We start from the raw sequence: 11,803 nt of genomic DNA on the forward strand, positions 1-11,803 counted from the left end.
AGCTAGACAGAATACATGAATACAATCTTCCTCTCTCTTTTCCCCATTCAGCTCCGCTCCACACATGAGACCAAACCCCAAACTAGAGTGGTTCTGTTATGAAATTATCATTAACAATTTGGATGTAAATGACATATGCTGCTTGGATTATACAAAATAACGTCTTGTTAATTAGCTGACCCTGACATCTATGGAGATAATAAAGAGAAAAGACATTTAATTCCCTACAGGGTCTTAAAATCACAAACTAAAAAAATTAGAAACGCATAGTCCCATTAGTCAAATTATTTTTGTCTTCACAGAACTAAATAGGATCTAGGTTATCCTGGGTTACATGCTTGTCTTAAATACAACATATTTTTACAGCCGTGGCCGGAGACATTTTCGGGTTGTCTGTCTGACTCATTCTCGTGGAGGACTCAAGAGGGAACTAATTAGAATTTGCTGGTCAAAGGTCACTCTGACCTCACAAAACACGTTTTTGGCCATAACTCAAGAATTCATATGCTAATTATGACAATTTCACAAACATAACAAATAGGTGTGATGACATTTTGGACCGACATGGATGTAAGTAATTCTAGTTTTTAAAATAACTGACCAAAAGCTCTTTAGTTCAGATTGCCAGACAAGCTGTGAAAGTCTAGGTAGTACAGAGAATGAAGAGTCCTTGGAATAGTTTGGTTTCAAGCTGTGCTGACCTCTCGTCCTCCCCCAGGTATCCTGAACCTCCTGAAGGAAACATTCACCCACACTCCCAGCTACGACATGAGCCCAGCCATGCTCAGTATGTTGATTCGGATGATGCTTGCTCAGACTCAGGAGTGCCTGTTTGAGAAGACTGCGCTGCCTGGGATCCGAAACCAGTTCCAATCCCTGATGAAAATGGCCCAGGAGGCTGCAAAGGTAAATGACAGCAAAGAAACACACAGTCCTCACATGATTTAGGCAGCATATTCTTTCTTTAGCTGTGGACTCAATAGGATATACTGTAGGTGAAGTGAATGTAAAGTAACAATGTCACCACAGTCCGATTCCTCACTTCCTCAGTGCTTTTAATGTCCTCTCATTAACTCGACCTTCCTTTTCCTGCCAGGTCTCAGAAATCTACGACCAAGTCCATCAGTCCATGATCCAGACGCCAATCAAAGACAATGTCCCGTTCTTCTGGTCCACCATGTCGCAAGTCAAAACCAACCACTACCGCTCCATGGCACACTACTTTGTCGCCTCGGCGCTCCTGGACCACGAGTGTAAGAAAAACAGAGAGATGTTAATCATTTTAACATAGATAGAAACTAATGATATAAAAATGTTCATTCCCTCTAATATTGCAAATCATATCGCAATTGCAATATCAGTCAAAATGATCACAATTAGTCAGATTTTTTTTTTAAATCGTGCAGCCCTAATTATTTGCTAGTAATTCTAGTTTCAAGTTACATTACATAAGCATGCATAAGCTATTTTTTCTGCTTCTGAGAAGCCCTACTGTTGAGCAGGACTCACTTTTTGCAATGCATAACTCTTATTTTCATATATTGTGCTCTGCACCAGGTGTACAGTAGTGCCTAATGGAGACAGGTGTGCTCTCCACAGACATAATGTAAGAGCAGTTAAATAATCGTCCAACTGAAGGGGCAAAGTCACTGTCCCTCTTCTCTTTAACAACAACACAGCTTGAGTTTATGTCAACAAAGTTTTATTCACTCTAGTCATAAACAACCTCCATCTGCACATCTACTGTACACGCTTGAATCTACTTGTTATATAGTATTAGCCTGGTTGTTGGCTGTATAGGTGTAAAACAATTCTGGGATCAGTGTTATGAGACTTTAGCTGCCTGATTTTGAAAACCCTGGAAAACCTGATCCTTCTCTTAAAGTGCTGTATGGCCCACTGGGTTGGTCATGTCAGATGGTTGGACTGAACCACAGCCAGCCACAATGCTGTTACATAACAGCTATTTAGAGAGACACACACACACACGCTTGCACACACACAAGCCATGGTAAAGAGAGGCCAAGTTTCCAGGAACTCGGTGGCAGGATGGGCTGAGAGTGAGAATGAAGGGAAATGAGAGATGTAGGAGTGAGTTAAAACTGAGTGGATGTATTGTAGACTGCTGGAGGAGGATTACAGTTATGTAGCCTCTTAACGCTGCCTGTAATCAGAGTGGCAGAGAGAGGAAGGGAAGGATGGTTTGTGAGTGAGCAAAAACCTTCCAGTAGTGCTATTGCTAATTTAGTATCATACTGCTTTAGTTCTTGATGGCTTGTCATTATTTCTGACAGTGTTGCAGTCTTGTTTATCCTTCTTTCTTACTACACATTAACAAATGAGAGAGAGCTGAAATCCAAACTAAGCAAAAATACAGCAGCTTATATTAAGTTCACGGTCATAGTTTTACCCAATGCTATGAATGGGGCAGGACTGAATAGAGGAACAACGGAGCGAAGCAGCTTTGAGTTTGGCAGCTCATTAACAGATTCCTGCTTGAATGAGGAGAATACAGCAATTAACCGCAGGACCGTAGAGAGAGGACTCGAGGACAGAGAACGAAGATTGCTCTAGTAAACAGATTAACTGCAAACACAAAGGAAACATGGCATCACATCAAAACATTCAGCTTTTTATTCTTTTTAACCTCTTCCGCTCCCTTTTTTTTTTTTTTTTTTTTTTTAGAGCGCTAGGGGTGGGGGACAGGTGATGTTCAGGGGTAGATAAAAAGTCAACAGTGTATGTCATATAGAAATGGTGTACATCATCTGAAAGCTGGGAACCCGGAGATTAATTTGTGCTGCAGCTCAGCACTGTGAGTAAATTTGTTCTAGTCATAACTCAGAAATATAAATAATTAATCAAAATAAATTGTGAATGTGTATAGGGGTTTAGAACATTATGATAGAAATATATGATGGTCATTCCCATGCTCTATTATGTCTCAGAAGTTGTTGCAGCAATTTCGGGGTTGATACCATTTGTTACACAGATTTAGTGCTAAATTTAACCATTTTTTACTGCTCAAGAATTGATACAAAATGATCAATAATCCCTCCAAAATACCACATTAAGACACCAAGACCTTGAGGAACACCATAGAAAAAGACATGCTGTGATTTGGTATCAAAAACTTTTGACATTTGGAGATTTCTGGATTATCATAAAGTGGGTTTGTCTGTAAAGGGGAGACTCGTGGGTACCCATAGAACCCATTTTCAGTCCCATATCTTGAGGTCAGAGGTCAAGGGACCCCTTTGTAAATGGCCATGCCACCTTTTCCTCGTCAAAATTCAACGAAACTTTGGAGAGTTATTTAGCCTCCTTCGTGACAAGCTAGTATGACATCGTTGGTACCAATGAATTCCTTAACTTCTAGTTTCATATGATAGCAGGATGTTCACTCTTGCTTTAAAACTGAGCCTGCTACAGCCTCTGAAAGCGTAATGGTGTCAGGGCCCACCAACGGATTTTTAACATTGATTTTTTTGCTGTCTTTGTGTTCAGTGGGTCTCAGTGACGACGAGGACCAGCAGGAGAAGACCTTGTCACAGGTCTACGATCGCCTTCCCGAGGGACGCTCTCCTCTTGACATCCTGAAAAGGAAAGATGAACGTGAACGCATTGGTAAGAGCGAGCATATTAAGCTGAGCACAGCTGAAGGCAAAGGAAGACAAAAACACCAAACCTGACTTTCCCTGTTCATCTCTGTCCCTCTTTTTCATTCCTCTTCTCTCCTATCCACTTCTCCTCATCCGTCCTATGGCAAATTCTTTATCGTCCCCCCAGGTAAAGCACACATTCGTCGGGCCATACGGGGTCACGAGGAGGCTCTAAGGATCTATAGTTTGTGCCACCACTTGAACAAGCTGGATATCCTACACGACATTTTAAAAGCCAGTCTCCAGCGCTCGCTCAACAAGTGCAGCGATAATGAAGACGAGGAAGAGTTCGCCGACTACACGGAGGCCCCAGACATCATCTGTGAGTCTTAAATGTTTTTAAGAGACTAATTAGATCAATTGTTTATTTGAGTCTCTGAGGTGACCGCTATTCTTCCTGTGGTTGACATAGAAACTGACCAGTCACCGTAGTGTCACCACAACAAACACGAATGTCGTTAGGCAGGACCAATGTGTTCATTTGCGAGGTTTGTCTCTCAGGAAACGGATTGTAAAAAAAAAAAAGGCTGCAGTGTTGTGTACAACACCTGCTGCAATCAGATGTGATAAGTGACATTTCTTTCCAGGTACAGATGATGTAATGTTTACACTGCTAACTCCCCGCCCGCCTCTCTCTGCAGGGCGACAGGTGAGATGTGGTTGTGACAGTAAACACTGCAGAATAACAGCTTTGTGTTTCTCCCTTTCTTCCCACAGCTAAAACAGAGCACAAAGCAGAGATGGAGGTTCCCACAAGCACAAAGGTGAAAGTCACCGACTTCTTCCAGAGGCTGGTATGTGGGTTACTAATATTTTTCCACTCACATTGCTATTTCTTTTTGTACATGATGGTTGGTTTATTCATCAAGTGACATGAAATGGCTCTGGATTTGTGTTTTAGACTTCAGAAGTGTACTTTTTAACACCCAGAGTGTATTTTTTGTTACTTCTGAATACAACCAACCAAGGGTGAACCTCCTGGAGGCTTTGGCATATTTGAACAGCAGCCAATCCAAAAGTCCTATCTTGTTTTCAAAGCCTCCTGGACGTTCATCCATAGCAACAAATGTGAAACTAACACTAACCATGGACAGAGGTGCTCTGAACCTCGCTTGATTTGTCATGGTGGTGGCTGGAAGGGAGGGGCGGGCACTGGCATTCTCTGTAACTGGAACATCTTCTGTTCATGTCCTCTGAAAGAGGCATTCAATTGGGAGTCATTTCTTTCATCTAGCACAGTTTACAATTACTACAACAAAAAAAACAGGCTTAAATTTCAAGGCAAACAACCGTTGAAGATTATGATTGGTAAGGAGGTCAAAGGTCGGAGCTGACGTTCCCAGACGACAGGCGTAAGGAGTCTCTGTGAATCAATACCGCTCCGGTTCCTGTTGTAAAAATCCAACATTGCTCTTCATTAACTGTCTCGACAACGACGCTCAAATCCTTTTGGTTCCACAGAGAAATGAGAGACTGTTAAATCCAGCACAATCTCTCCATGCAATTAACTACGGTGATATAATGAAAGGAGCGGGGGTGAGAGGCATCATCTCGCTGTTACATAGGACTGATGATGGAGGAGAGATTTTCCCATCAGATAAGAAGTGTATTAATGGGAGAAGACAGCATTTGGTTTCAGCAGGCTGACATGTTTGTGATCAATTATGTATAATGTTGAAGTGATCAACGGAAAAGTACAGTTTTAATTGATTAATCATTTAACACTAGGGATATTTTGGGCTTTTTCATTTTTTCATTTTCGATCGTTTTGACTGTGTTAATGAATATGGCATAAATTCTGGCAAAGGTTTGAGTTTTTTTTCTTTAATTTTGGAAATTCAACCTCAGCTCCTATAGTAAGTCTATAATAAACCATGTAGCCAAAATACAGACACTCAGACCCTTAAGGACAAAAATGTCCCCATTGAAACCCATTAAATCCACATTTTTTGATCCCATGGCCATTACAGCATATTACAGCTTTCAATCTAGAGTCGTTGCTATTTTCCACCAGATTGAGCCATTTTCTCATACATACATACATACATACATACATACATACATACAGTACATACATACAGTACATAGAGTACATGCTATTTTCATGGTTTCCACTAGGGGCATTGATGCTATATTATCGACCACTGCAGTGTGTGATGCAATGCGTCGAAATCAATGTTGTTGCTAATCATTGACATATCCCAGACCGTGAGAAAAAATAAAAAGAATCCCCCTAGCATTTAGTATTATTTTATCTATTAATTAGAATTAATCGATAATTACAGCCATAGTTGAGTCATGCAGCTATAACTGTTCTAGCTGTACAGTATGGTAGATACTGCATATCTGCAGCCTGACATTGAAGTAGACCGATCTAACATGTTCAGTATGTTGAGAATGTTTTTCATATGAATCACTTTTTTTTTTACAGAGCACACTATAAGGAATGTGTGCCCTTTTTAAAAGGAAATGTGACTGGCCTGGTGAGAGTGCAAGTTGATCATTTAACTATACTCCATGGCCACATGACTTTCATGTTTCCTGAGTGTATGTAGTATATGTACTAATGTAGTAACAGATCACAGATGTGGACTTTAATGGATACCTGGTTAATGGTTACCAGCCTGTAAGGATACAAGAATGCTTTAGCAATTATTATGCTATTTTCAGTTTTCCCCCAGGCTGTCACCAAAATCTTTGAATTCTAAAACTCTTAAAGCAGAGGATATTACCCACTTGATAAAACCTGTATCCATATTGACCCCAGCATCCCCACTCTGTCTCCACTCAGGGCCCACTGTCATTCTTCTCAGCCAAACAGCGGTGGACAGCCCCACGGTCAATACAACTCCGCCCAGAAGACAGAGACCTGGGCTTCACCCTGAAAGGAGAAACACCGGTCCAGGTGGTTTCGTTGGACCCGCTCTGCCGAGCTGCTGTGAGTTGACCTATATTCCTTACCTTTGGCTGAACACGGGAAGATTGATCTTCTATTTGGCAGCCAGCCTTTGGTTCCAGTGAACATCAATATGGTATAAAAATCAGGTTGCAGATACTTGAAATGATCTTGAGATGGGTAATCCATCACAGCAAACATTATCCTCAGATTTATTTCCATCAAAGCTCTGCAACGCATTTTGTAGTTACTCGATAAAACATTCAAATCCATCTGTGAATGCCTTTTTGGACTCTTTTTTTATGTCTCCGCGCCGGCGACAGCAGTTGCTGGAGGCATTATGTTTTCGGGTTGTCCGTACGTCCGTACGTCCATCCGGTCCATTCTCGTGATATCTCAGAAACGCCTGGAGGGAATTTCTTCAAATGTGGCACTAACGTCCACCAGGACTCAAGGATGAAGTGATTCGATTTTGGTGGACAAAGATCAAAGGTCATGGTCACTGTTACCTCATGTCCGTCCCATTCTCTTGAACGTGATATCTCTGGAACACAATGAAGAAATTTCTTCAGGTTTGGCACAAACATCCACTTGAACTCAAGGATGAACTGATAAGATTTTGGTGCTCATAGGTCAAGGTCACTGTGACCTCAAGCCCGTCCTATTCTTGTGATATCTCCGGAACCCTTGGAGTATTTCTTCAAATTTGGCAGAAACGTCCACTCGATTTTGGTGGTCAAAGGGCCAGATCCTTAGGTCCTTCCCATTGTCGTGAAAGCGTTGTCTCAGGAACGCCTTGAGCGAATTTCTTTAAATTTGGCACAAATGTCCACTTGGACTTAAAAATGACCTGATTAGATTTTGGTGGTCAAAGGTCAAAACACTTTTTTGAGCCATATAATTCACATGTGATATGTGATGTGTATATGAGTGATGACATTTTGGACAGACATAGATGTAAACTGCAACTAGACTGGTTGGCGGAGGCGTACAACCACAAGGCGGTAATTCTAGTTTGCCGTAGGATGGTAAACTATGATGACCAACTGGACGTCACCGAGTATTCTCATGTTTATTGACCTAGGAGCCACCTGACACTTCTGTAGTTTCACACCTAGGACAGGGGAAGGGTTTTCATCATCTGCAGGCTGTTTTAATAATAATAATAGCATATATAATTTAACAAACTAAGTTATTTTAGAGCAGAAAATATTTCAGGGGCCATGTTCAATACTGTCTTCTGTTGAACTTTAACAAAAGCCAGAGGCATATGGTTGCTCAATGTTAACTCCCTTAAACAGGATTTCCTAGCAGGGAGTGACTTTGTCTAGGGTGGGAGAACTAATTGCTTGAAATTTCAGGCATGCCTGCGCCCTGAATATCAAATAAGTTCAAATGACGTTTTATTTACTCAGAGAACCTTTGATTAAATAAAGTCCTTCTCAGAAACCTGATCAGGATTCAACTTTAAAGAATGTCTGCAGGCGCTCCCTCCTCCTCCTCCTCCCCCCTCTCCGCAGCCACTCCGGCTACTAATTTAATTAAGAATCAGAGAGTATTTACTCTCTGCAATCCTTTTCAGTCTGACAGCTCATTAAGAGGTGCTGACAAAGAGCAGACTCTTATTAGGCCCTACAGGCTATGCAGAGAAGCAGATTAGTCACATTGCATAAGTCTAACTAGGTCAGACTCCTTATAACTTTTTAATACTGCATTCAACAGGATTTATTTTGAGTGATTCTCCACATCTACGTCTGGTGAACACAGATCATGTTATCAGACAGAAAGAGCCGAGCTCATGTAGATAAGACTGGTTTCCCACAGCTATGAAATAATGTGCTCTGGTACACACACACACACACACACACACACACACACACACACACACACACACACACACACACACACTGTGCCAAGTGTTTGGCCTGCTGTAAAAAAAAAAAAAAAAAAAGCTTTGTTATGAACTAAACCTCAGTGTTTTCTCTGCTGCCTCCAGGGTGTTGAAGGAAAGTAGGTGAACCAGACTTGGTTGCCATTCAAACAAACCTTCAGCTGTAAATATTTACTCTGTCATTTCACTGGCCCTCTTCTCTGACTCCTGTTCCTCCTCCTCCTGTCTTTTCCAGGCTGACGGTCTGAAAGAGGGCGATTACATTGTTGTCGTGGGTGACACTGATTGCAGATGGATGGGCGTGAGCGATGTGATGCGGCTGCTGAAGGATTTGAACGAGGAGGGGATTGAGATCCAGGTGGTCAGCGTTATGGACAACAACCTTCCAATGGTATGCCAGGCTCTCTTTCCTTGCTATTGGCTGAGAGAAAAAGTAATCTATGTGGTTTCCTCGATTGAATTGGCTCTTTGTATCAGATGACTTAAAAGCACAGTTAGAATTTGAGATTTCTCCTTTGAGGTAGTGTTTCCTGCCAATTGTGTTTACAGTTTCCCATGAGAAATCTTTGCATGATGTATTGCATCATATAGATTCCAGCTGTGTGAGTTCTTTTAAAAGCCTAATTATTGTTGTTGTTAGAAAGTAGGGCTGCACAACTAATTGAATATTAATTGCAATCACGATTTTGCGCGCCACTCCTGTAAAACCCTGCTGCATATCAAATCATGCACTTCCTAAACTAACAGTCAGCCACCAGGGAGTAGTCGACATGTTTTGGCTTCACTTTTGGGGAGCCGTCATGCCGCTGCGGGCACATCCTACAGAGGCAACCCGTAATAAGCTTTACTTAATGTTGCGGCTGCAGTCCAGTATATACTGTATGTTAGGTTTTGCTGGTTTGCTCTCTGCACTGAATTCAGGTGAAGAAGAACCTTATTTTAAGTCTTATTTTTATGCTTAATTAGAAGGAATGTAGCACAACGTGAACGTGAAAGCAGTGCTCTGTTGATTTAAAAAGTGCAATAAGAATATTTTGTCCAATGAATAATTGTGATCTAAATATGGATCAAAAATAATCGTGATTATCATTTTGGCCATAATCGTACAGCCCTATTAGAAAGTGACAGTTTGTGAGAAAGTTATTGATTTAATTCCACAGTTTTTTTAAGAAATTGGTAAGGCTGGATTATATTGTTCAGTATATTGTTTCTGTTATTTTGTCTAGCCCGTGCACATTCCATATCAGAAAGCAAAGTTGCTTTACAATATTCCATTTATGATTCTGTGTATTTATTGACCTCTGTGTTAATAAAACAGTGAGAAAATGAAGTTGCTAAGTTACTGATATAATGATTGAGACTGTATGGCGTCCAGAGCAACTCTTTGATTTATTAAACTAACAATGACGGCCTCTTTCCATTAAACGTCACTGTCTATCTCTCTCTCTGTCCAGCCTACCAAGAGTGCCACCTTCTGCGGAAACCTGCCTAAGACCTACTCGATGATTTGTCTGGCCTTCGATGACGACGACAAGAACTCTAGGTCCCGAAAAGTGAGCAAGAAGTCCTCCTTCCTCAACTTTGCCCTGAAGAACAAGCTGAAGAGTGCCAGCACCCTCAGCCTCCCCACAGCTGACCACTCCGGTACCCTTCCCTGGAATAAGCCCTGTCCCACGTTCCCCAGCTCCAGCTCCTACAACAACAACGACAGTGCCCTCTACTGAGCTAGCTGCAGACTGTTTACTATCTGCAAGCATCGTGCAGTATGCATAGGCCTAGTACTGTATGGCTGTATACAGTACTGTGTTGTACGCATACTGGACCTGTTATGGTACCCTTTGGTGTCTCCACTGGAATACTGAGCAGTAATGTATGTAGCTTACATTTCACCAGTGTAATGATGACATTTCTGCAAACTACCTTGGAAAGTGGCTGTGCCAAATACTGTATATCGGTGCCTTTTGGTGGTACATGGGCACCTTCCCAGCACAGTTCAGCATCTGAAGTAAACTGGGCTGCACACCAAAAATAATGGGAAATCATTCTGTATAATGCCAGTATGCGTACAGCACAGTACAACTGCACTGTGGGAAAAAAAACATACCAGTTATCATTCCAGTCTATATATATATTCACTCACACACACACACACACACACACACACACACACACACACACACAGCACTGAGACAGGCCTCGAAGTTAAACTTTCATCTCAGTATGTTTTCTTGAAGAAACGCTCCAGACGAATTGAAGGACGAAAACACACCCAGTGTCGGTTTCCACTTTACGGCAAGGGGGTAATTTGATTGTGGCTCAAAAACAGTCCCTTGTTAGTTCCATTGTGTACTGATGTAGCTGTGCACTGTGCAGTTATGTTCTCTGTGTATCCTATGATACATGTTTCATACTGTATATGTGAAGGATTAGGTCATTGCCACGAAATTTTGTTGCATTCAGTCGATCGGTTTTTGGGATTTGAAATACATTTTCTAAATAGATATGTAGATGTTATGAACATTGATTGACGGGGAAAACAAATTGCGCTGTGGTGCAGTTGTTTTTTTTTGTCTGGGGAGAGTTGAATGCAATGTTCTATAAGCTGCTAAAAAAAACAACTTATATCTTATATTATTGTCACTTTTGTTGTTGTTTGAGACAGCCTTTTTGAGGATTTCTGCTTAGTGTCATGCCTGGGACACAGTGTAAATGGAAATATTGGTATTTTAGGTTTACTTAATGTACCAGTTATGCCACAGACCAAAATGCCTCCCTATCGTGCCAGGGTGTACCATTTACCATCCTGACTCATCTTACCCAGTTCTTTTATCAGTGCTGCTGCCGTCTGGCAGTTTGTCCATTTGTGAGAAAAGCGTGAGCTGCGTGTGTCTCTCTGTTAAATGTGAATCTTGATGTAGTTAAAAAAGTTAATATGTCTCCAGAAGGGAAGAATGTGGGCGGACCGATGACATTCCTGCATCGTACCTGGACAGCCGGTCACCAAACAGTGACCTTGATCAAAGCCCGCAGTCAGTTTTTCTACTATTTGTCTCTTAATCCAAGTCACATCCCACATTTTACTGACACTTTGCCGTGTTGGACTATCTCTTTATCTACAAAGTAGATTCTTATACACATTTGATAATCAAATTATTTATATAATAAAAAAAAAAAAATACACACACAAAAAAATAATAAATATATATATATATACTTGTACGTTGTAGGTTTCAGAGTTTGTGAATGGTCAAGTTGTGAATTTTTGCACGTTGGATTTCTTGGTTGGTTTCTTGGAGGAATGTATTTTACTAGCCTTGCTTAATCCTTTTGGTGAACTATATAATATACTGGTAC

General features: G+C 41.2%; 1 protein-coding gene across 2 annotated transcripts in view; it reads left to right on the forward strand.

Annotated features, from left to right (window-relative positions):
- Positions 1-11,803, forward strand: part of rhpn2 (rhophilin, Rho GTPase binding protein 2) — a 35,718-nt gene that overhangs the window by 23,497 nt on the left and 418 nt on the right. The window contains exons 8-15 of one of the 2 annotated variants that reach the window (XM_037793993.1): positions 719-906; positions 1,097-1,253; positions 3,508-3,627; positions 3,790-3,984; positions 4,380-4,456; positions 6,454-6,600; positions 8,685-8,840; positions 9,904-11,803. The exon at positions 9,904-11,803 is cut by the window's right edge and continues 418 nt beyond it. In XM_037793993.1, coding sequence (XP_037649921.1) covers positions 719-906; positions 1,097-1,253; positions 3,508-3,627; positions 3,790-3,984; positions 4,380-4,456; positions 6,454-6,600; positions 8,685-8,840; positions 9,904-10,173 — 1,310 coding nt within the window. In that variant the 3' untranslated portion in view covers positions 10,174-11,803. The remainder of the gene's footprint in view (positions 1-718; positions 907-1,096; positions 1,254-3,507; positions 3,628-3,789; positions 3,985-4,379; positions 4,457-6,453; positions 6,601-8,684; positions 8,841-9,903) is intronic. The other variant, XM_037794001.1, reaches the window with a different exon arrangement.

The sequence above is a fragment of the Sebastes umbrosus genome, chromosome 2, assembly GCF_015220745.1.
Source record: "Sebastes umbrosus isolate fSebUmb1 chromosome 2, fSebUmb1.pri, whole genome shotgun sequence".
NCBI classification, from domain to species: domain Eukaryota; kingdom Metazoa; phylum Chordata; class Actinopteri; order Perciformes; family Sebastidae; genus Sebastes; species Sebastes umbrosus.